The 26,068-nt window shown below is 40.4% G+C and overlaps 1 protein-coding gene across 3 annotated transcripts in view; it reads left to right on the top strand.

Annotated features, from left to right (window-relative positions):
- The window catches only part of osbpl11 (oxysterol binding protein-like 11), a 100,092-nt gene that overhangs the window by 44,738 nt on the left and 29,286 nt on the right, over window positions 1-26,068 (top strand). For 2 of the 3 annotated variants that reach the window (XM_080199243.1, XM_080199244.1), the window contains 4 exons: window positions 4,815-4,960; window positions 5,720-5,863; window positions 14,977-15,120; window positions 21,394-21,886. In XM_080199243.1, coding sequence (XP_080055369.1) covers window positions 4,815-4,960; window positions 5,720-5,863; window positions 14,977-15,120; window positions 21,394-21,886 — 927 coding nt within the window. The remainder of the gene's footprint in view (window positions 1-4,814; window positions 4,961-5,719; window positions 5,864-14,976; window positions 15,121-21,393; window positions 21,887-26,068) is intronic. The other variant, XM_080199245.1, reaches the window with a different exon arrangement.

Raw genomic sequence — 26,068 nt, 5'->3', positions numbered from 1 at the left:
AACTATTTTGGACCTCCACTGTTTCTAGTTTTTCAGAATACTTAGAAAGTACTCTATTCAACCCTCTTTTATTTAGGTCCAAAGTGGATGACCTTACATTTACCTACATTGAAATAATTTGCCACAGTTTTGTCCATTCATTTAATCCTTTAACATCTTTCCAGTTTTGTGCACTGCACTGTTTACAATGTTGGCTATCTGTGTCACCAGTAAATTTGGATATGTGGCTTAATATGCCAGATTGAAGTGATTAATACATACAGTGAATAGTTGAGCTTCCAACATGGTTCTTTGCAGAACACCACTAGTCACTTAACTACTAATTAGAGTACCTAACCACTATTCCTCCTTTCTGTCTCCTGTCACCCAGTCAATTTCATAACTAGGTTATTAATTTGCCTTCAATTCATGCAGCTTCAACTTTAGTGGCATGGTGGCACAGTGGTTAGCAGTGCTGTCTCAAAGCACCAGGTACCTGGGGGTTCAATGCTGGCCTTGGGTTACTGTCTGTGTGGAGTTTGCACATACTCTCTCTGTCTATGTGGGTTTCTTCCAGGTGCTCTGGTTTCCTCCCACAGTCCAAAGATGTGCAAGTTAGGTTGATTGGCCATAAATTGACTCTAATGTCAGGGAATTAACAGGGTAAATGTGTGGGGTTACAGGAATAGGGCCTGGGTGGGATTATAATTGGTGCAGACTTGATGGGGTGAATGGCCTCCTTCTGCACTGTAGGGATTCTATGATTTAGCTAATAGTCTCCTATGAGTAACTTTGCCAAATGCCTTCTGGAAGTTCATATAAATAATATGGACATTCTTCAACCACCCCTTTTCGCCAAGTTCATCTGGCCTGACCTACCTTTGCAAATTTATATGTTACAACAGCTTGGGAGGAGTGCACTGTCTGTCTTTTGTTGCACTACTCCACAAGCCACAACATATATTTAAGTGATTTTTCCAGCTAGCGAATGTGCCAGCTAGCCAGCAGGTACTTTACCTGTTAGTTTTAGGATGACCGCTCAATGCCCAGGCTTCTTCAATAAATGACAAAATCATTGGTTTATTATAAAATAGACTTGTCAGGTAGAATAAAGCTTATTAGCGCATAATTATTCTTTCTAAATACCCCTAACTCCCATGCATCAACAAAACTAAAAAAAAACAGTCAATCTTTGCCAAAAGGTTAAAAAAAATCAATGGGTCAATGGAAAAGGATAAATGGTGGAGCCCTTGAAATAGCACACTGGGCATACGGTTTGTCTCTCGCACTGGTCTGCAAAACAGTTAATGACTTATGCCCTAGTTTTCAGATGGACTTCAAGGAAAACTTACAGTCAGTTGATTTCAGAATGTAGACTGACTTTGGAGCAACTTCCATTTACTTTTTGCATTGGACTATGTCTGGACTTTCAGGAGCTGCTGTCTTCTTTGCCCAGGCATTTGATCTTTTGTTTTCTTCAAAGTAAAACAACTGATCAGCGTTTCAATCCAGTTTTAAAGACTTGTTTCCTCTGTGAGCGCCCCCCCCCCCCGCCTCCAAAAAGCTATTTGACCCTATTGCAAACAGTCCACCTGGGTCAAGAGGTTTCCATTTCTTTAAAATTGCTTAATTACCTGTTCTTGTAAAGTGTTGACTTTTCCAAGAATAGCAGCCACAAGAATCCTTGCATTAGCTCTGAGTCGGTGCCTGTAAAAACGGCAAATCTTTCCAGAATGCTCTTAGTCCTTGAAGATGAACCACTTTCTATGACATAAACATTTATATCCTGACTCTTTCTGATCAGTTGAAAATATTTTAAAGGGTGAGTCACTCCATTTTTAATTCTAATAATTTCCCAACAACTAGTGTTTGGCTAGCTGGCTTATAATTCCCTAAGTTTTCTCATGTAACCCTTCTTAAATAACAATGAATAGAACAATATAGCACAAGAACAGGCCCTCCGGCCCTCAAAGCCTGCACTGTCATGTTGACCAGCCACCTGTAACCTGTCTCCATGTGTTTATCCAGATAAGCCTTAAATATCATTGATGTATCTGCCTCGACCGTCTCACTTAGCAGTGCATTCCAGGCCACCACCTCCCTCTGTGTAAAACAAAACACCTCCCCCAGTGGTATGTGCAACATGCTGCTCGAAAAAAGCAGTCTCTGAATTGAGAGAAGGAAAGAGGTTTGAAGTTAGGATAACTGAAATGTGTGATTCACTTCCTTTAACACCCTCAGCTTGAAGATTTGTCAGTTTTAGCGTCACTTTTTATTTCATTACTTTGTGCTGCTCAATTTGATGAGCCCCTGATCCAATTCAGTGTGAGGTTCCTTAGGATTTCTGACATTATCCTTTTTTTCCGTTGTAAGTACTGATACGAAATAATCATTCAACATCTATTTCTAATGGCAACATCATCACTATTAGGGGTTCCATGTTGGTCATTTCCTACATAATTGTTAAAAAAAGTATTGATTTTGATATCCCTTGCAAGTTTTTTTTTGCTTATTTCTGATTTGTAGTTTGTGCTATGCTGCTTTTTGTATCCTTCCAATTTGCCAGGATTTGTGCTAATTTTCACACCGAGGGGGTGACCTTACCAAAAAAGATTGTAAGTGCTGAAAGAGCATGAAAACGGGAGAGAATTGCTTCCAATTTTCTCTCAGATGCTATCTTATGCCATTTAGAGAAAAGAATGAAGCAAAGTATAATTCTTGCCAGTATGGGGAGTGGATGGAGTCTTTTCCAGGAAGCCAGCTGATGATTGCTAGATCACAGCATTGCGTGTGCGCATGATCTGTCAATGCATTATATACAATAATGTATTGTGCACTGGGAGACTGTCACTCCCCTACTCCCCTGAACATTGCGTGCCCCCCCACCCACCCGAGTGCAACCTGGACTCACTAATAATATTTAAATTTAGGTTTAAATATTAAAATCAGCCTGACAAAGCCGCCAATTCAGGCCCGTTTTCATCAAGAGAGGTAAAAAACCAGGAGCGAACCCAGTTTCTTTACTTCTTTCAATCTTACTGGCTCGTGAGTCAACCGGCTGCACAGGAACAGGCCCTTCGGCCCTCTAAGCCTGTGCTGATGATGTTGTCCTGTCTAGACCAACCACCTATATCCCATCTGTTCATGTGTCTATCCAGATAAGTCTTAAATGTCAGTCATCTCACTTAGCAGTGCATTCACACCAAATGCACAAATACAAATGACAGATCTTCCTGGCTTATGAATTGACGAGCTGATAAGACCACCTCCTGTATGTATTTTCTTTTATTTCATATTGTCTCTTACCCCTTTAGCTGTCCACAATGGTTCTGTAGATTTAGCAGTTAGAGTTCTCCCCACCTTGGGGCATAAATTGGCCTGTACCTCAGAGCTAGAATCTCAGTACCCATTTCATGTTTCTCGCTTTCAAAGACTTGCACTCAATTGTATTATCGCTGGTAGAAAAATGTTCTCGTACAGTTAGGCTGTAAACTAAATCTGGCTCATTAGTAACTAATAACTTGAATGTGATTTGCCCCCTTGCTGGTTCCAGGACATCAACAGATTAGTGAATGAGCAGACACAGGACAGATGAAATTTAATACAAGTGTGAAATTATATATTCTGGTAAGAAGAATGGGAAGAGGCAGTATGAACTTAATGGTACAATTTAAAAGGAACCCAAGAGACCTAAAGGTGTATGTACACAAACTTTTGAAGGCGGAAGTTGAGACAGTTGTCACTTTATGAGAAGAATAGAATACAAGAAGAATCGGTCACTGTCTAGGTCTCACCTTGGATATTGTGGTCAGTTTGGAGTACCACACTTTAGGAATGATGTCAAGGCAGAGAGATTTGTTAGAGTGGTAGCAGGGATGAGGGACTTCTATTATACTGAGACATTGACAAAACTGTGGTTGTTCTCCTTTAATAAAGAGAAAGCTAAGAAGAGATTCCTCCTCTTTCATCCAACCCTCATCATCAGTCCTGAGAGGCAATGATGTGCTTTCCAATCTGGAAAATTGTGAAGATGGCAATATTCCTTGAGCATATGTTTCATCGGTATAGGTGTAGTGCATTTACCAGTTCTCTTGAATAGATAATACCAACAGAGAAGGAGATCTAAAGACATTACTGATTACTTTTTTTGAAAGCAATTCTGAAGTTCTGAAATGTTGTACAGATTAGTTATGTGTTGACCTAGGTTGGAAAACGTTTTGAAACCTTATAATTTTGATGTGCCTTTGAAATTGATGAACTTTTAATAATTTATTAGGAAACAAGACTACTCTGATAAGAGGTGCAGCAACCGGAGATCCATGAAACATTAACTGGACTGCTTTGCCAGTGTAAAGCTGTTGTAAAGCTCAACTTCTATCAATGACAGACGACTATTAATTATTAATTAACAATATACTGTAATAAGGACAGTTTGCAATAACTTCTCGTTTCTCCCATTTTTTAAAAATGTATATGTTCTGTATTTTAGATTGTTCCAATTGTACAACATCATATTTTTATTTCTTCCTTTTTGGAATGGTTCTGAAAGGGTTTTAAGTATCACTGCTGTTCTTTCCAGTCTCGGATGATTTTCAAGATCTGCTTGCCCCTATCATATTTCAGTAGGTTTGACAGGCATAGATTGAAAAGAATGCACCAGTCAGAATCCTGATACCTTTAATGACGACAATGGGTGTTACCTCAGGCTTCAATCATAGCCCTTTTCTTTGTACATTTTGTCTTGTTACTAAGAAATGCAACTAGTTTCAATGGCAGTATTCTTCTGCCGGGTGTGATAATGAACAAATTCAAAGCTGAACTACCGTTTGTTTCAGGGACAACTATTGAATGGTTGGAACCCAAATTGCAACTATCGGACCACCTTAAGAATGGAAGGGCACATCAGTCGTCAACTGAGAAAGATCAGTCAAAAGCTGCTAGTGGGGAACAGCCTGTTTCTGAACCCTGCCAAACGACACGGGTAAGGTAATTCAAAAAGTAGTTATTCTGGGGGCGAACTTCCAACTTTTCAAGTTCTTTTCTCATGTCAATGCTTTAAAACATTGAAAAAAAGCAAATGTCGCAATGTAAGAATGTTTTAAATGTACTTGTAATACTCCAATGCCTGTGTCTTGCAATAGGTTTGATATTTTAAATTTGGATCTTGTTTTGGAAACATTTGAATCCTAGGAAGGTTGTTGGGCGTGGTTTTCTTGAATAAATGCTTGCTATTTTGCCCTGGGGACAAAGAATAGCACCATTACTTGAAAATGCACTGGGATGAGTTTCGTAAAGATTTTTTTAAAGCTTCAGTTCATAATAGCAATCCTGGACACAGCCAAATACTTTTTTGATGTTACTTATGCTTTGCAAAATCTTTTTGATTTAATTATCTGTGATTCTCAGCATAATTTTGAAAGCCAAGTGACTATTATAGAATGGAAATACTACTTTTTGTCATCTGACATTAAAAATATTAAAAGTTATGATCAAGAAGATAAGGTGGTAAGAATTCTATACAGTGAAGTAATTTAGCAAGAGTACCAGGGTCAAATCATCAGACAATCCAGTTTTTTCAAATTATTCATCTTATTTAATTACGGTAAAGGAAGGGCTAATGCTACATCTGTTGCTCTTTTCATCTTCACCCGATCTAAGATTAAATGGGATGATGGTTTTGTATGTGAATTAAAATCACAATAAAAATTTATGTATTTTGAAATCCAATCTCTCCTTACAGAAATGCCCTTGCATACTTTTTCATCATTTTGAGGAGAAGTGGAGTGACCAATTGAATCTTGCTGAGCCAGGGTTACAGGAGAATGCATTAGGCAATAAGAAAGCTGTAACTTGTCCAGTGGTACTTCCTTACAATTTTCCTAAGGTCTGTATTCTCAGGCATCTCCAGGTTATCTGTCTGAGCTCCTTGAGCTGTATCCTGTTGTGCTGGCTGCTTTTGTTGTTGTGTCCCACAAGATGCTTCTATGCTGTAATTTGCCTGCCTTGTTCCTTCTACTTTTCAAATGTGCTAACCTTGCACATCCCTAAATCTTCATTGTGTTGAAATCAATTTTCATTACATAATCTTGTATTCTAACCTACTCTTCTCTAGTACATCAAAACTCTGGAATTTCTTGCCTTCCCCCCAGCTTTTCTCTTTCTTCTGTAATCTTCAGGTTGTAAAACACATTGCTAACTACACACAATCACCATTTCTTGACTTTCTTTGTTTTCTATTTTACTCTTATTTTTGTTTTTTTCCTTCAAGTTGAGAAACCATCTGTGGTAGTTTCTGCTGATGGCAAATCCAGAAAGTAGGGCTCAGGTCTTTATTAGTAAACCAAAATTTTTCACATTTTTAAAGACCTTTTAACCATGAAGAATACTAGAAGACTTTCTTTCCTTTGTTACCAATTCAAAAATGTGGAGATACAGGTGTTGGACTGGGGTAAGCACAGTAAGAAGACTCACAGACCAGGTGAAAGTACAACAGATTTATTTGGCAGCGCTAGCTTTCGGAGCCTCAAGTACCTTCTTCAGATGAGTGAGGACTTATGTTCACAAGCAGGGCATATAAAGACACAAACTTAATTTACAAGATAATGGTTGGAATGCGAGTCTTAAAGGTACAGACAGTGTGAGTGGAGAGAGGGTTAAGCATAGGTTAAAGAGATGTGTATTGTCTTCAGTCAGGACAATTAGTGAGATTTTGCAAGCCAGGCAAGTTGTGGGAGTTACAGATAGTGTGACATGAACCCAAGATCCCCGTTGAGGCCATTTTCATGTGTGCGGAACTTGGCTATCAGTCTCTGCTCAGCAACTCTGCGTTGTCATATGTCGTGAAGGCTTACCCGAACAGAAGCTGATGCCAAGTTCCGCACACATGAGGACTGCTTCAACACGGATCTTGGGTTCATGTCACTCTATCTGTAACCCCCACGAATTGCCTAGGCTTGTAAAATCTCACTAACTGTCCTGGTTGGAGGCAATACACGTCTCTTTAACCTATGCTTAACCTTCTCTCCACTCATATTGTCTGTACCTTTAAGACTTGATTACCTGTAAAGACTCGCATTCCAACCATTATTTTGTAAAATGAGTTTGTGTCTATATATGCCCTATTTGTGAACTGAAATACCACTCACCTGATGAAGGAGCAGCGTTCTGAAAGCTAGTGGCTTTTGCTACCAAATAAACCTGTTGGACTTTAACCTGGTGTTGAGAGACTTCTTACCAATTCAAAAAGATATGGAAAACCAGTTTTTAGAACTAAACCACAGCATTATGAACCATTTTGGATTATTCTCCATTTGCAAGACTTTAATCGGAGCATTGGCATGTTAGAAAATGGTTTTCTTTATTAAACCTTATGTAATTCCATGAAGGAACATTAATCTGTTCTGCAGTTTGAGTTTAGTTTATCATAGGCAATAATTAATGGAGTACTCGGTGCAAGGCAGTGAGATTTATTCTTTCTTTCAGCCATTTAACTAAGTTATTAGTTATTAACTAAGTTTGACATCTTAGCTTTGTCAGTCACATATTCTGAATAACTGGATAATTGCACTCATGCTTTTTGCCTACTGTTTACTTTCACAAAGCTAGATGCTAATTTCAGCAATATCAAGTTTCTTTGTCAAAAATTTTCATAATCTGGTGTCCTTTTATATTGTGTGTCCATCATCTCCTCCTATTGGGAGATAGTGGGGTAGTATTCCCTGAAGCTATTTTTGTGTACTTCCCTGTACATTGTTCCAATCAAACTGCTTTGGAACATCGCAGAAATGGTCAGCTGTATTCACCCTTCCTTCACCTTTCAAAGTGTATTTCATGAAACTTGGTAAAACATTTCCTTTGTTCTGAAGATGCAAAGGTTTTCCCATATTTTATTATCTGTTTTGCATTTATTTGTAAACTGACTTGTTTACAGCATCTGTGAACAGTAATGAGGGAATATATATTTAGTTCAGAAAAAGGAAACAAGTATCAGTGAATATTATGTCAAATTAGATTGCTGCAATCAGGTTTTATAGTGGGTATATTTATGGTCACTGACTTGCTGCAGAATAATGCTCTGCACTATTTATTTGATGTTTCATCAAAGGGCCCTATTTTACCATTTTAATTCTAAGTGCTGGGTAAAGTTGAAACTGGGGGTGTTTCAGATCTAACTTTGACTCATTCTCAGGCACTTCCATACACACTCTGCCTGCAAAACTATCAGTGATTCTGAAACGCGCTACAGAAGCCTGTGGGGCAGGGCTTAACACACCCGAAATTCTGCAGCTATGATTGGTGTCCCCAACTGCACATGCACATGCACAGTTCCCCTGCCACATCACTCCTGGGCTAGATAGTGCCTTGGCCCCCACAGACATTGCCACCGCCGCCCCCCCCCCCCCCCCCCCCCCCCCCCCAGATCTCTGGCAGCAGACCCCTCCTGACTTCGGGCAGACCCTCATTGATCTCAGGCAAAGAGCCATCAGACGCTCGGCACTTAACTCCTAACTGGAGGGCCCAAATTGGACTGCTGTTGTGCATGCAGTCCATTAACTCACTTTAAATGCATGTTTTGGGCGTGGTCCCAATCATGGCCATTTTTGGGCCTTGGTAAAGGGAAACCAACGCGGAGGCAGGCGTGGATCATGCTACTCACCTCACGTCTGACTTTACCAAGTTTTCAAGCTTGAAAATGGGTGCAATCTGATGATAAAATTGAGCCTAATATGAGGTTTTAGGACAATTGGGTTGGATAATAAGTTGAATTTGAATTCTCAACTTGAAATTTTGGTTTGAGTTATTTGCTTGACTTTGCATTCTATGTTTTGTTCCTTTATATTGACCTGGATCCGATTTTAGTTGAGAATTAGAAGTATTTTGTTATATTTGATGATCCACACTGCAAAACACACTTTTCAAGTTATGTTCTTTCCTCTAAGCCCTTCATTTTTCTAGTCCCTCTCTTCCCCTTCCACCCCACCTTCCCCCACATCTCCTTCCATCTGTATTTCAGCCACTTTGCATTTACAGTTTTATTTATATAAAGCTAGCTTTAAAACGTGTACATGTGTTTTTTAAATCAGAGGAGACAGTGCAAGGTATCGCACTCCCTTTTCATTTATTTTTAATTTTGTCAGGGATTTGGATTAAGTTACTGCTCCTCTCCACCGTTTCCCCCACTCCTATGACAATCTATGTTGGCTTACAAGCTCATGTTCCTTTTTCCTTCTGTGTGACTGACTAATAATGTCCATGCCTTTTTTTACCTCTGACCTAAGATTATTCATTGCTGTGCATAATGATTGAATGGGAAGCCATATTAATTTGAGTGTCATATTTCCTGCAAAATCAATGCAAGCTAAAGTTTTGGTAAAAATAGCGTATTGTCATTGCAAGTCGGCATCCATCTACTTGCCTCACATAGGTCCCTGTTAAAGTTCATTTGTCTCTGTCGTTACAGGCATTTGACTTGTGCAGTGTTAGTTATTCAAGCTGTTTTGAGTTGCCAAACAGGTTTACCAGAATATTTCTTTATAAATAGCTTTTATAATTATGCCCATGCCTTTTCATCATTTTGTAAAAAGTGTCAAATGAAAAGAGAGAAATTTAACTCCAGTTGGCTCAGACACACGTCTGGATGTGTCCTCTTGAGTTGGAGAAACTTCAGCAAGGCATATAAATGGAGTTGCAAAAATGCACACAAGTTGCTGGTCTGAGATTTTCTCGTTAATTTTTGTTTATTCTGGCCAGCAATTATTGCACATCCCTAATTGCCCTTGAGAAAGGGATGCAAAAACATTGGAGAATAACAGCAGTCACAAACAGCTTGTATAATATTTAGACAGTGACAAAGGATAGAGTTTAGCTTGAGACAGTATCCCTTTCTACCAGTTGGCTTCTCATGTTATCAAGGCCCCAGTTGGATGGAAATTCCTCCCCCAAGAGTTGCTGGTCAATCTAAGGTTGGTAGCTCTTGGGGGAGGAATTTCCATCCAGCTGGGGCCTTGATAACATGAGAAGCCAACTGGTAGAAAGGGATACTGTCTCAAGCTAAACTCTATCCTTTGTTGCAGCATCACTGAGAATAGTAGCTGCTGCTTAGTGTTCTGAGCTTTTGGCCAGCAGTCATCACTGATCCCTGGGATGGAGGTCTTGGGAAAGCTGTTCTTGACAAAGAGGGGCAGGGATGTTGCAAGTCTGGACAGGGAGTGATTTTCAGTGCAATATCCCCACCACCTGGTTTCCCTGCTGCTGGGCCATTCCATCAGTCATTGAATGTATGACAATAGGGAATTCCCTACCTCTGATAGGCTACTGGTAAACAAGATTTACTGGGCTGCCTCTGGAAGATATGGGAGATCTACACAAGCCCCTTAAACCTCTGAGCCACCATCAAATTCTGGTAGACTCAGATAATTGGCTTTGAATGGCTCTGGTGAACTCCATTAAATTCTGCTGAATGTATTTTCCCAAATTTATGCTGTGCAACACCATATCAATATATGTAGAAATGTGCAGGCCTTTTTTAAACTGTATTCTTAAAAAAAATCATGAGATTTGGGCGCTAATGCCTAGTCTAGCATTTGTTGTCCATCTCTAATTGTCCTTGAGAAGGCGCTGATGAGCTCCTTTCTTGTATTGCTGCAGCCCATGTGATGTAGGTATACCTATACTGCTGTTAGGAATGGAGTTCCAGAATTTTGACCCAGCAAAGAGAAGGAACAACAGTATAGTTTCAGATCAGGTTGGTGTGTGATCTGCAGTGTTGGTCTTCCCATGCATCTGTTGCCCTTATACTTCTAGGTGGTAGAGGTAACTGATTTGGAAAGTGCAGTCAGAGGAGCCTTGGTGAGTTGCTTATGGGGCATCTTGTATATGGTACACATTGCTGCCACTGTGCACTAGTGGTGGAGTATCTGCTGCCTATATTCCACAAAATATTGCATGTTGGATTTCTTTGATCTGGTTCAATAGTAACATTTTAACTGTATAAATTCAGTGTTAAATGAAAAATAAGTGAACTAAAAATTTCATGATGAATCACTTTTACACTTATTGTGGATTAGCAGCGCTCGGAGCCAACACCTCTAAGTTCTTTGCCAAGTCATACAGTATCCTGACTTGGAAATAATATCCATCTTGTCTTCATTGTCAAAATTCTGGCACACCCTACCCAACAGCATTGTGCAATTATCACAGACTCAACATCATCTTTTTAAGCAATTGGAGATTGGCTTTAAATGTTGGTCTTGCCAGCCTCCCCCACATCACATGACAAATTTACATATTAAAAAGTATGCGACTTACCTTAAAGATGAGATCACAGAGTACTTGGAAATGCATGATAAAGTAGGACTAAGTCAGCGCTGCTTTGTCAAGGGAAGGTCATGTCTGACAAATCTGTTAGTGTTCTTTGAGGAGGTAACAAGGAAGTTAGATAAAGAGAGCCAGTGGATGCGATTTATTTAGATTTCCAGAAGACCTTTGACATGGTGCTGCATAGGAGACTGTTAAATAAGCTAAGTGCCCATGGTGTTAATGGTAAGATCCTGGCATGGTTAGAGGATTGGTGGACTGGCAGTAGGCAGAGAGTGGGAATAAAGGGTCTCCCTCAGGACGGCAGCCAGTGACGAGTGGTGTGCTGTAGGGGTCAGTGATAGGGCCACAACTTTTCTCAATACGTGTTAACGATTTGCCGAAAGGAACTGAAGGTGCTGTTGCTAAATTTGCAGATGATGCAAAGATTTGTAGAGGGACAGGCAGTATTGAGGGAGCAGAAGGACTTGGACAGGTTAGGAGAGTGGGTAAAGAAGTGGCAGATGGAATACAACGTGGAAAGGTTTGAGGTTATTCACTTTGGAAGGAGGAATGGAGGCATAGACTATTTTCTAAATGGGAAAATGCTTAGGAAATTGGAAACACAAAGGGACTTGAGTCATTGTTCAAGATTCTCTTAAGGTTAACGTGCAGGTTCAGTCGGTAGTTAGGAAGGCAAATGCAATGTTTGCGTTCATGTCGAGAGGGCTAGAATACAAGAGCAGGGATGTACCTCTGAGGCTGAATAAGGCTCTGGTCAGACACCATTTAGAATATTGTGAGCAGTTTTGGGGCCCATATCTAAGGAAGGATGTGCTGGCCTTGAAAAAGGTCCAGAGGAAATTCACAAGAATGATCCCTGGAATGAAGAGCTTGTTGTATGAGGAATGGTTGAGTACTCGTTGGAGTTTAGAAGGATGATGGGGGGATCTTACTGAAACTTACAGGATACTGTGAGGCCTGGATAGTGTGGACGTGGAGAGGATGTTTCCATTAGTAGGAAAAACTAGAACCAGAGGGCACAACCTCAGGCTAAAGGAATGTTCGTTTAAAACAGAAATGAGGAGGAATTTCTTCAGCCACAGAGCCGTGAATCTGTGGAACTCTTTGCCACAGAAGGCTGTGGAGGCCAGGTCATTGAGTGTCTTTAAGACAGAGAGAGATAGGTTCTTGATTGATAAGGGGATCAGGGGTTATGGGAAAAAGGCAGGAGAATGGGAATGAGAGAAAAATCAGCCATGATTGAATGGCGGAGTGGAGTCGATGAGCCGAGTGGCCTAATTCTGCTCCTATGTCTTATGGTCTTGCTAAACAGAAAGATGCATGCATTTTGGAGCACCTAAACAATTACTTTTATTAAAATTCCGTAATCTCTCAAATTGCTTCTGAGGACATTGAAACTTAAGAACGAACAGATTGGAGGAGGTGCAATCTATTTATCCAATCCCAAAGTTGCTTTTCCACCAACTAAAAAAGCTGTTTAGCTCTTGAATGTACTGACACTAAAATCTGTTCACAGGTTCAGAGATAAAAGCAAAGTTTTGTGAATTCTGAAAAGTTGAAATAGAAATGGAAAATACATTGAGTGGAATTTTCCCATCCCACCTGCCATGGAAATCGTAGCAGGCTGCGGCAGACCATGCAAAGATCCGTTGATCTTGGGCGAGAATTTCTGGCCTTGGGGCGAGCGCGGCTGGAAAATCCTGCTTATTATCCGAATGAAAAAAATATTGTTTCTAATGAGGGAGACCTTGGAAGTACTAATGTGTCTTTAGCAATCAATTGGTTGTGTAATGCTTTGGAATAGCCTGAGGATGTAAACAATGCTATACAAATGCAGATATTTTTCTTTCCAACCCAGAATAAATTTAAAGTATATTTCTTGCATTTGTATTATTTCTTCTTCATACTCGGTATATGACCAACGTATTGCAGTAGATGTCCACCTCTTGAACAATGAGATGTATCAATTATTATCACTTGCAATTACTGGTATTTATGTTGCAATCTAACACTTTCTTAGCTACTACAAAAGATATTACAAACATTCTGCTATCCACCTTTTTAATATCAAATGTATTGGCATTTCTCATTTTTGTCACAAATACTAACAAGTAGAATATTTGGATTTTCAAAATGTTAATGCATAAAATTAAAATTCATGAATTTGGGTAATATATTGGAGGGAATGAATTACTGGTAAACAGACAGAAAGCCAAGTGTAGAAATACACAGAGGCCATGATTTTCACTCTCCAATTCTTGCCCTGGTGGTACTAAGATGCGGTGGGAGAGATGTGAAATTGCACTGATGGGGTTCTTTCCAGCATTCTTCCCAACCTGAGCTGGATTTTACATTAGGGAGACCCCCCTCAGAGGTAGTCCTGCCCTTTGCCAATCGGCATTTGTTAGAGTGTGAAATGGCATCAGGTCTACTGCAGTTGGCAGTGATGTGTTCTCTATCCACGGAGTGCCCACCATCTTGAAAATTCAGGCCACGGAATTTTCTGGTTGGCAGGCTGTAACAAGTAGGACACTTGAGGAATCCATTTTGAACCTCAGTTACTTGCAATCTATATCATTGATTTAGATAAAGGTACTGATTACAATGTATCCAAATTTTCTGATGTAATAAAGTTAGTTAGGAAAATAGGCTATGAGGAGAGTGCAAAGAGACCTGAAGTATTGTTTGTAGGTTTGGTCTCCTTACCTAAGGAAGGATATACTTGACATTGAGGGAATACAGTGTGGGTTTGCTGGACTAATTCTTGGAATGGAAGATTGTCCTGTGAAGAAAGATTGGGACAATTAGGCCTCTATTTATTCCCTCGAGTTTAGAAGAATGAGAGGTGATCTCATTGAAACATGAAATTCCTTATGGTAGATGCTGAGAGCCTTTCCCATGATGGGGAATCTACAGCTTGGAGTCATGGTCTCAGGATAAGGGGCTGATCATTTAGGATTGAGATTAGGAGAAATTTCTTCACTCAAAGCTTTTAAAATCTTTTGAATTTTCCTGCCATGGCAGCTTTGGATGCTCATTCAGGAGTATTTTGAAGACTGAAACTGGTAGATTTTTTTGGATACTAAAGGAACTGCGGGATATGTGAATGTTGCAGGATTGGAGAGTAGAAGATCAGTCATGATCTTATTGAATGGTGAAGAAGGTTTAGAAAACCAAATGGCTTGATAATTGTATGTCAATTTGTTTGATTATTTAATTGATCTAATATAGAGGACACTAATTGGGGTTTTACCCCCTGAACATGTATAAAGAGAGACTTGCTGAAACTCTGGGATCTATACTTTGTAAGTAAGTGTAAGATTGAGTCAATATTGGCTTCAGTATTATGCTTCGCCAACTGGCTTTCGGGAATAGAACATTGCTGCTATTTCTTATGTTCTTATGATGCAAATTCATGATCACACTGCTTTGTGCCTTAATCATACACACTAAGAGGTATAAGTGCAATTCTTTTGGCCTTTATTTTATACAGACTTCTAGATGAAATACTCCCAGAGCCTGTCATTAAAGATACAGAAACTTGAACATTTGTTTATTTGATAAATTATTCATACTAGTGTATGAAAACTGTACACGTGACTCCGAAAGGATATGTCTAAAATCAGACTATAAAACAAATGACACTGATCATGTTTACCAATGGAATTTTGTCTTTAGGAGCCTGAGACAATAAATCCAGATGATGAGACGGAAGATACCTTTGAGAACAATGAAGAGGATGATGTTGGAGTTGTAGAAGAGCAGCGTAGTGTAATATTGCACTTACTGTCTCAGCTGAAGCTCGGTATGGATTTGACACGAGTAAGTGCATAGTATAAAAACTTGCAGTATGGTAAGCATAACAATTTGTAATATTATCATTAACATTTGTAATGTACTTTATTGGCTGTAAAAGCATTTTGAGACATCCAGTATAAATATAATGATTTATAAATTAAGGCAAGACTTTTTATCTTATTTCACATAAATAATCGTTAAGTAAAACTGTTTTTAGCTATGATTATTTTAGTACCTATCTGCCTAAGCTGTTTTTTAAAAAAAAGTCTTAGGAGTATCTAGTTTCTTTTAAACAAAAGCTACAAAATTCCCCATTGCATCTTGTTTTTTCTTGCTTTAGTTTCCTATGAATAGGAAGCAAAGGTTTGCTTGCAGTTCCTCACCCTTCAGCTGAGTATGTTGGATGTTCTGATCACAAGAAGTGTTAAAGAGCTTGATGACGTGTTAATAGCTGTGAATATTAATGGCTTAGAGAGCTTTCCAGGTCTAGCAGCACAACCATCGTACTACTTCCAATTTAAAGAACAAAATTACTGAGCTATCCTGGGTTATTTACCTGTGAATTAATTAACTACTGTTGTTATTGTTACAATGCCAATGGTCCTGAGCTCTGAATCAAAGAGTTTGATTACACTAAAAGATTTTCTGCAAACATATCATTTATTTACAAGCTCTAGATTAGGGAGTTTAAAAAAATGAGGAAACTAAGGTGATGAAACTGTCATGCACCAGCAAGGTTGGGAAGGTTTGAAGAGAAGAACTAGTAGGTAGTGACTAGATCACTGGTATTTATTAGAAAAGTAATAAAGCCCAAATCTTCACTGCAAGGGCTCAGGACAGGCGTGGAAGCAAGAGAGGGGATGAGACATTGTTCTTGGGAGGAAAGCAACTAGCAGGGATGCCAGTTAGTGAATACTGTTGACTAAATGAACTGAAACCTGAATTTCAAACATCAGAGAATTGTAGGATCAAAGAAAAATGCAGGAATGAGAGGAATTCTGTATATTTACGTCAGAATAGGAGATGATGAAATAACTTTCATTTCAAACTAGTTGGATATAGAACAGTTGGAGCACCTAGGATGGAACTTGGAGCTGGGAAGAAATATTCAGGAGGACTTACCATTATCCTCCTTCTGCTGTTCATACCATGTCTTAAGAGGTTGTTGGCAACTAGGGACTTGATACGTGATCACGCTCAGTAAAATACTAATATGGTTTGCTGCTGCCTTCTGCTGTATGGCTTCTTAGGAAAAACTACTCCCTTGCCCTCTATCATCAAGCATATTGGAAGGATTTTCAGGCTGATAATCAACCTGTTTCCGTGGCCATCAAGTTTTGAAGTGGGACTTGAATCTATAACTTTTAACCAAGAGGTAGGGACACTACGACTGTGCCACAAGCTCTCCCATTCACCATTATAGTACCGCTAAAAGATGCAAGGGAGTTTGCAAGGAGGGTAGACAAGAGAAGAATTGTTTGATAGAGCAGACGCAGCATGGTTTCGTTAAGGGGAAGTCGTGTCTGACGAATTTATTGGAATTCCATGAGGATGTGTCTAGTGCGGTGGATAGAGGGGAACCGGTGGATGTGGTGTTTCTCGATTTTCAGAAGGCGTTTGATAAGGTGCCACATGAGGTTGTTACAGAAGGTTAGGGGGCATGGAGTTGGGGGTAGGGTGTTAGCGTGGATAGGGGATTGGCTGTCAAATAGGAGGCAGAGAGTGGGTGTCAATGGGTGCTATTCGGATTGGCGGTTGGTGACTAGTGGAGTGCCCTAGAGATCGGTGCTGGGGCCTCAGCTATTTACCATTTATATAGATGATCTGGAGGAGGGAACCAAGTGTAAGGTATCGAAATTTGCTGATGACACAAAGATTAGTAGAACGGCAAATTGTGCGGAGGGTGTGGAAAGTCTGCAGAGGGATCTAGATAGGCTGAGCGAGTGGGCGAGGACCTGGCAGATGGAATACAATGTTGGCAAGTGTGAGGTTATCCACTTTGGTAGGAATAATGGTAGGAAGGACTATTACTTACAGGGTGAAAAGCTGCAGCATGCTATGGTGCAGAGGGACCTGGGGGTCCTTGTGTGTGAGTTGCAAAAACCCAGCTTGCAAGTGCAGCAGGTGGTCAGGAAGGCGAATGGGATGCTGGCCTTCATAGTGAGGGGGATTGAATATAAAAGTAGGGAGGTCTTGCTGCAACTGTACAGGGCACTGGTGAGGCCGCAGCTGGAGTACTGTGTGCAGTTTTGGTCGCCGCACTTGCGCAAGGATATTTTGGCCTTGGGAGTGCAGAGGAGGTTCACTAGGCTGATACCAGAATTGAGGGGGTTGAGATATGAGGAGAGGCAGAATAAACTGGGCTTGTACTCGTTAGAGTTTAGAAGGATGAGGGGAGATCTCATTGAGACATATAAGATGATGAAAGGGATGGATAGGGTAGAGGTGGAGAGGTTCTTCCCGCGCAGAAAAGACAGCAGGACTAGAGGGCACAGCCTCAAGATTTGGGGGGGGGGACAGTTTAGAACAGAATTGAGGAGGAACTTCTTCACTCAAAGGGTGGTGAATCTCTGGAATTCTCTGCCCGTTGAAGTGGTCGAGGCTGCCTCGCTAAATATATTTAAGACACGGGTAGATACGTTTTTGGTAGGCAAGGGGATTAAGGGTTATGGGGAGAAAGCGGGAAAGTGGAACTGAGCCACTTCAGATGAGCCATGATCTTATTGAATGGCGGGGCAGGCTCGAAGGGCTAGATGGCTCACTCCTGCTCCTATTTCTTATGTTCTTAAAAATGGTCCTAACTGGGGTTTGGAGGTAAGAGATTTGAAGAGTTGACCAACTGGGATATGAAAAACAATATTCCAATCCTGACAATTGTTGGGTTGAAAACAAGGCTGGAGCTAAAGAAGAACCTTACCCACATTACTAGAGACAGATGAAAGAGTCCCAATTAAGTTCAGAAATGATGTCAACTAAAAAAATGCAAAGAGAAAAAGATAAAAGTTAGAACTATGATAGCAGCTGTTGGTTGAAATTATGAAATATACAAAAATAGTTTTCTGAACAAGCAAAGGTAACCGAGTTCCCATTGATCTATTGAAGGACATGAAAGTGATTCAAGGAAAATGCATTCCTCTTGCATTTCAAGAGAAATGAAAATTGTGTCTATTGAAGCTTCGAATAGTTCAAACAGATGTTCAAGCCAAGGCTTGAAACTTGATTTATGTTGTTTGTATATGTTTGTTTTTCTCTTTACATGGTGATTTACACAAACCTCAATTCTGCAAGAGACATTTGAACTACAAACGCCATGCATGTGGAGAAGCTAATCATATTTTAGTTGAGGCTTGCAAGATCGGATAGGATTGTTGATTTGCTAAATGATGTTGAGTTTCAGTTGGCTGATTTACTTTGAGAAAGAGAATATGTTTTAAAATTCATTTAAGGGTACTGGCATCGCTAGCCAGACTAGCATTTATTGCCCATCAGCCTGAGAAGACAGTGGCGAGCTGGCTTCTTGAGCTGCTGCAATCTCTGAGGTGTAGATGCACCCACAGTGCTGCTAGGGCAGGAGTTCCAGGATTTTAACCCAACAATGGTGATATATTTCCAAGTCAGGATGGTGAGTCTCTTGGAAGGGAACTTCCAGGTGGTGGTATTCCCAGGCATCTGCTGCTCTTGTCTTTCTTGATGGTAGTAGTTGTGGGTTTGGAAGATGCTGCCTGAAGAACCTTAGTGAGTTCCTGCAGTACATTTTCTACACAGCTGCTACTGTTCATCAGTGGTGAAGGGATTGAATGTTCAGGGTAACAATCAAACGGGCTGCTTTGTGCTGGATGGTATCAAGCTTCTTGGAGCTGTGCTCATCCAGGCAAGTGGAGAATATTCCATTGCATTCCTGACTTGTGCCTTGTAGATGTTGGACAGATTTTGGAGAGTCAGGAGGTGTGATACTCACTGCAGGATTCCTAGACTTTGGCTTGCTCTGGTAGCCACAGTATTTATATGGCTAATCTGGTCAATGGTAACCCCCCCAGAATGTCGATTGTGGGGGAATTCAGTGATGCTTTTGCCATTGAATGTCAAGGGTCGATGATTAGATCCTCCCTTGTTGGAGATGATCATTGCATGGCACTTGTGTGGCGTGAATATTACTTGCCACTTTTCAGCCCAAACTTGGATATTGTCCAGGTCTTTTGGATTTGGTTATGGACTGTTTCAATATCTGAGGAATTGCGGGGTATTAAACATTGTGCAATCATCAGTGAACATCCCCACTTCTGACTTTATGATGGAAGGAAGGTCATTGGTGAAGCAGCTGAAGGTGGTTAGGCATATGACATTACTCTGAGAAACTGCTGCATTAATTAACTCCAGTTTTGGTTGCGCTTCTTGTAGCCATACTCAGTCAAATGTTGCTGTGATGTCAAAGTCAGTCTCTCTCACCTCACCTGGCATTCAGCTCTTTTGTCCATGTTTGAACTAAGGCTGTAATGAGGTCAGGAACTGAGTAATTCTGGCGGAACCCAAACTGAACGTCCATGAGCAGATTGTTAGAACCAGACAATTCTTACAGTGCAGAAAGAGGCCATCTGGCCCATCGAAAGAGCATCCCACCCAGAATGTCCCTCCACCCTTTCCCCATAACTCTACGTATTTACCATGGCTAATCCACCTAACCCTACATGTCTTTGGATACTAAGGGGCGATTTAGCAGGGCCAATGTACCTAACTTGCACGTCTTTGGACTGAGAGGAAATTGGAGACCCAGAGGAAATCCATGCAGACACGAGTAGAATGTGCAAACTCCACAAAGATTGACACCCAAGGCCCTAATTGCACCCCTCCCTGGTGCCGTGAAGCAGCAGTGCTAACCACTGTGCTGCCTGAGTAAGTGTTGCTTAGTAGTGTTATTGATGACCGCTTAAATGATGACCGAAAGTAAACTGGTGGGGTGGCAGTTGGCCAGGTTGGATCTGCCCTGTTTCCTTAACCAGGCACATCCTGGTCAATTTTCCACATTCCTGGATGGATGCCAGTGTAGCAGTTGTACAGAAACAGCTTGGCTAGGAGCATGGCAAGTTCTGGAGCTGGAGCACAAGTCTTTACAATTGCCAAGGCCCGCAGCCTTCACAGTGTCCAGTGCCTTCAGCTATTCCTTGATATTGGAGGCTGAAGACTGGCCTCTCTCTGATGGCGAGGATCTCTGGAGGAGCCAAGATGGATCATCCTCTCAATGCTTCTGGCTAATTGTTATAAATGCTTCAACCTTATCTTTTGCACTGATGTGCTGGTCTCCTTCATCATTGAGGATGGAGATATTTGTCTTCCTCCCCCAGTGAGTTGTTTAACTGCCCCATCACCTATCTTGACTTGATGTGGCAGAATGGCAGAGGTTAGATCTGATCCATTAGTTGTGGAATTGCTTAGCTATGTCTGTTACTTGCTGCTTATGCTGTTTGGCGTGCAAGTAGTCCTATGTTGTAGTTTCAACAGATTGACGGTTCAGTTTTGGATCTTTGTTGTGAGCTTTGCATCAATGAATTGAGTTGGGATAGGAAAGGAAGGAAGAATACATACGTAAAGCAAATTGTTTTTAAATACAACATACACTAGATTTGATGCTTCATATTTGAAACAATGAATAAACTCTGCAGGCTCCAAAATAACAGTTTCATGGACATTTTGATATATTTAATGTTTAACACATTAGCAAGGATTTTCCCTGGTATCGGCAAAGGCCAATATAATTGAAGCTGCCAGTGGTAATGGCAGTTTTCTGTGCCAGATAATGCAGCAGTTAGAAATAAGTCTTGAAGGCACGAGTTCCACCATGTATCAGTGGCCTCTGATTCGCCTGTCCCACCAGCTACTTCTAACACTGGGGCAGGTTTAAAGATGGGGCACCATCTTTAAACCTGCCCCAGTGCAGAGCATGCAAACCAGCCTAACCTTGGATATTACACCCCCCCCCCCTAAAGCCGGCATTGCCAGTGGGCACTGTTGCTGTCAAGCGGTTGTGGCCAGGCATGACGCCCTCCCCCCCCTCACCCAGCCCAACACAATCATCTGAGCTCCCTTGGGAAGTCTACTTGCAAGGTGCACACCTTCGGAGACCAGACTCAACTTTGTGTAACTAACAAAGGCACCCAAGAATATGAAGAGCTAAGATAGGCCAAATGGTTTTCCTAATTATCTTATAGCACCCTATTTGCTAATTACCATTTTGCAAAATTTCACTAGATTGAGGTTACATTAAGGGTGCATTTAAAATGTACTTTCCTGTATTTATCACAGGTGGTTCTTCCAACCTTCATACTGGAAAAACGTTCATTGCTGGAGATGTATGCAGATTTTATGTCCCATCCAGACCTCTTCATTGCTATCACAGATGGTGCTACCCCCGAAGAGAGGATGATCCGCTTTGTTGAGTATTACCTCACTTCATTCCATGAGGGCCGCAAAGGAGCCATTGCTAAGAAACCATACAATCCAATTATTGGTGAAACATTTCACTGTTCATGGAATGTACCAAAAAACACAATAAACAATACATCATCCAATACCTCATCACAGAGTTGTCAGCAGAAGACAAAGTGTTCTGATGGGACAGAGGGAAGTGGCCAATCAGACTATCATTTAAGATTTGTGGCAGAGCAGGTATCCCATCATCCACCTGTTTCAGGATTTTATGTAGAGTGTGAAGAGAAAAACATGTGTGCAAATACACATGTATGGACCAAAAGCAAGTTTATGGGCATGTCCATTGGAGTTGTAATGATTGGAGAAGGTAAGGATGCTATTGCTTCTGACTTGAAGAATGAGAGAAATAGGTGATGTTTGGAAATGTACATGTTATCTTATTACAGTTAGAATCCACAGGATTGAAATGTGACCAGAGTGGGTCCAATTTGAAACAACAAATTTACAATAACTGGATTGTGAGCTTAAAAAGCAAATAAGGGGTTAAGGTTCATGAGTGGTATTAATAGCTGATGCCAATTAAATTGTCATATGGGATATATGCACAATGTAGTATTTGATCAGAAGTTGAAATTAGTTCACCTTGATGGCATATTTTGCTTCAAGGAGTGGCATAATGTAGATTGGCATCTATAAATTTGTCAGAGAAATCCAAGGAAATAATGTGACAGGTCACAATTTTTTGAATGGTCTTTTCTCTTTATTAGGAGTAGTGCAGAAGAATTTTCAGTTACAATGACAATCGATTAACAAAATTGTGAGGAAGAATGTCATCAAACAATGATCAGTCGCTTTTGTGGATAGCGGCAGATTCTTTGTCCGAACTATTGTCTGTAACTTACAGAAGCACCTAGGAGATGGAAAGGAGCAGCAGAGTCTTTTCGGAATAATAGTATTTACATTGGTGAAAAGATCTAAAGAAAAATACATTTTATTTGTTTAAGTAATCCAGTGAGTCCACTGGGGCTATTACTCCCTAGGTCAAAATATTGGGCTTCCTTTCAATTATGTGTCCAAGGAAATAGTGTTGTAACTTGATTTGGAGCACAACAATTATCTAAATTGAAAATGTGAATACTACCCAAAAGCTTTAAACTAAACATTCTGTAAACGGGAGAAATCTAGCAACTTCAAATTTGAAGTGTTGCATTACCCAAGACACAGGTTTTTGTTTGACTTCTGAGCAAGATAGATGTGGTTTAAAAGCTCCATGAGTTGTATAGATTTAGTTTAACATGCATGAATATTAGGTTCCTGATCAGCATAGATAACAAGCAATGAAACTGAAAAGTGATTGTCAATTGAACTTTATGGATTGATGGACAGATCACACTACAATATTCTGGTGAATCAAAATGTCTGGCGTGTTTCTGATTTAATGCTGTCCTGACAGAGGAAATGCAAATATTGTCAATCAATTCATTATACCTTCTCTTCTCGTTGTCAGGAAGTCATTAATGACCATTCCCCTACTCTCATCTACAAACTTTACAAGTTTCATATCCATTTGCTAATGGAAATCAGTAAATTACTCGAGGGCCATAGTTTCATTTTGAAGTTTAGTTGGTTTTAAACCACTTGAGGTTTGCTGTTATAGTTTGTGGTTTTGGTTGAATTTTTTGATTACCTTGTAACTTGCTTTTCTTTATCTAAAACTGGTTTCTTTTATATTGCCTTTTCTCAAAAAAGGTTGAATCTAAAGTATTTTGCCTGTTTAGTTGTTCAAGGTGAATATCCATTGTGTTGTATGTATAAATCTATTTAATATAAATGTAAATGTTTGGATTAGAGATGTAATTTCGATTCGGTTATTATGAGCTTTGCATTTTCAAGTTTATTAGATTCACATAGTTTTCATTTCCATTTCCTTCATTTCAGCATCCTTTACATTCTGTAGGATCAGCCAAGTTGTCATTGAGAAAAATCATAAGGATCAACTTCTTTAAGATATGTTTGTATATTACAAATGTGACTGTGCTATGTAAATAAGCCTCCCTGAGATGGTGTTCAGTTCTATTCACTACAGTCTAACAGAATAATTTCTGCATTCAGAGTTTTCATATTATGTAACTTCTTGAAAAAGCAAACCAGCATTGCACTTTCATTTACTCCGTTTACAAAAGCAATGTAATTTCTTCAGACAATAATTCATTTTTGGGATTTGAGCATTGTGTGAATTCCACAGTTACTGTTGAGATTGGTGAATTTTTCCTTTGTTGGCATTTAATCTGTTCTAACAGGCTGTGCCTGGAGTTTGCTGCCTTTACTGCATGACAAACTGTGCAGGTGCAAAGAAGATCCCTGAGAGGGTTTACCAAAAGAGCCAACTCTGAGTCTTCACCCAAGAGAATGAGGACAATGGTATGGAATTCAGGGAGAGAGATTGAGGTTCTTGAGCAAATTGACATAGAGGAGGACAAGATATTGGAGATGCTGGCAGCCTTAAAAGTAGATAAATCTCCAGGTACAGGTTAATTGTGCCTAGCCTAGGCTGCTGTGGGAGGCAAGGGAGGAGATTTCAGGGGCTCTGATCCAAATTTTCAATTCCTTTCTGATTATGGGGGGAGGTATCAGATGACTGGAGGACAGACAATGTGGTTTTACTATTTAAGAAGTGTTGTAGATAAACCAGGGAGCAATGAGTCTCATGTCAGTGGTAGGGCAATTACTGGAGAAACCTCTGAATGTGAGCATCTATCTTCACTTGGAGACGCAAAGCTTGATCAGAGATAGGTTAGCTTCATCAGAGGGAGATCATGCCTAACAAATTTGATTGAACTTTTGGAGGAGGTGACCAGATGTGTAGACGAGGGTAGCCGATGTAGTTTATATGGATTTCAGCAAAGCCTTTGACACAATCCCACATGAAGACTTGTAAAGAAGGTAAATTCACATGGGATACAGGTAATTTGCTAAAGTGGATTCAAAATTGGCTCAGTTGTAAGAGACAGAAGGCGATGACAGAAGCTGCTTTAGTGACTGGAAGCAAGTGTCCAGTGGCATGCCACAAGGATCTGTGTTGGGCCCCCTATTATTTGTCATTTATATAAATGATATAGATGACTATGTGGGGGGTAGGATTAGTAAGTTGCAGATGACACAAAGATTGGACAGGTGGTTAACAGTGAGGCAGAGTGTTGGGCTACAAGAAGATATAGATAGAATGGTCAAATGGGCAGATAAGTAGCAGATGAAATTTAACCCTGAAAAATGTGGGGTATACACTTTGGAAGGAGCAATTTGACAAGAAAGTACTCAGAATGGTAGGTCACTAAGAAGTTTTGTGGAACTAAGGGATCTTGGTGTGTTTATCTACTGATCTCTGAAAGTGGAAGGGCATGTCAGTAAGATGGTGAAAAGAGCAAATGGGATACTTGTCTTTATCAACCAAGGCATAGATTACAAAAGTAGGGAAGTCATGTTGAAGTTGTATGGAACTTTGGTGAGGGCACAACTAGGAGTACTGTGTGCAGTTCTGGTTGCCACATTTTCGGAAGGATGTGATTGCATGCAGAGGAGGTTCACCAGGATGGAACATTTAAGTTATGAAGAGAGGTTGTGAGACTTGGGTTGTTTTTGTTAGAGCAGAGGCAACCTGATCGAGGTGAACAAGATTCTGAGAGACATGGACAGAGTGGATAAGGAGCAATTGTTCCCCTTAGTTGAAGGGTCAGTTGTGAGGGGACATAAGTTCAAGGTGGGGGGTAAGAGGTTTAGGGGGGATATGTGGAAGAACATTTTTACCCAGAGGGTGGTGATGGTCTGGAATGCACTGCCTGGGATGGTGGTGCAGGCAAGTTGTCTCACATTCATTAAAAAGTATCTGGATGAGTGCTTGGCACATCATAACATTCAGGACTATGAGCCAAGTGCTGGCAGAAGGGATTAGATGGGAGTTCAGTTATTTCTAATGTGTTTGTGTGGACTCGATAGGCCGAAGGGACTCTTCTGCACAGTATGATGCTAAGATTCTATGAGTATTGATGTAGCCAATGAAATAATTTGGTGGTGTAACTGAGAAGTGATATCTGAGAGGTTTGTCTTCCCAGTGCATCAGCATTGTGTAATCATGGTTGTTTTTCACATTTGCTGTTTGATATTGCCTCTTTCTGCAATAGCATGTTACGAGGCAAATTACTATTGGGTCATTTTTTGCAATTATGTCTAGGATACCATAGGTCTTAAGCATCTTTTAGTTTTGGTTTGGCATTGAGATTCTTCCCACAAGTCTCTCCATTATCTTAAAATGGCAAATAATTGATCTGCTAAGGCATTATTATTGGTACGATTGTACCCTGAAGTCAAAATATTGGGACGCGCCGGCATATTCCTAGATGTTGTAAGTTTTAAAGTCTATGTATTAGTGTCACAAGTAGAATTACATTAACACTACAATGCAGTTACCCCGACGCACACACACCCACACACACACACACCCACACACCCACACACACACACACACACACCCCCCCCCCCCCCCCCATATTGT

This window comes from Carcharhinus amblyrhynchos, chromosome 11, assembly GCF_965287045.1.
Source record: "Carcharhinus amblyrhynchos chromosome 11, sCarAmb.v2.hapA, whole genome shotgun sequence".
Classification (NCBI taxonomy): Eukaryota; Metazoa; Chordata; class Chondrichthyes; order Carcharhiniformes; family Carcharhinidae; genus Carcharhinus; species Carcharhinus amblyrhynchos.
Note: the sequence above shows the minus strand (reverse complement) of the source record. Positions and strands in the feature narration are given on the sequence as shown.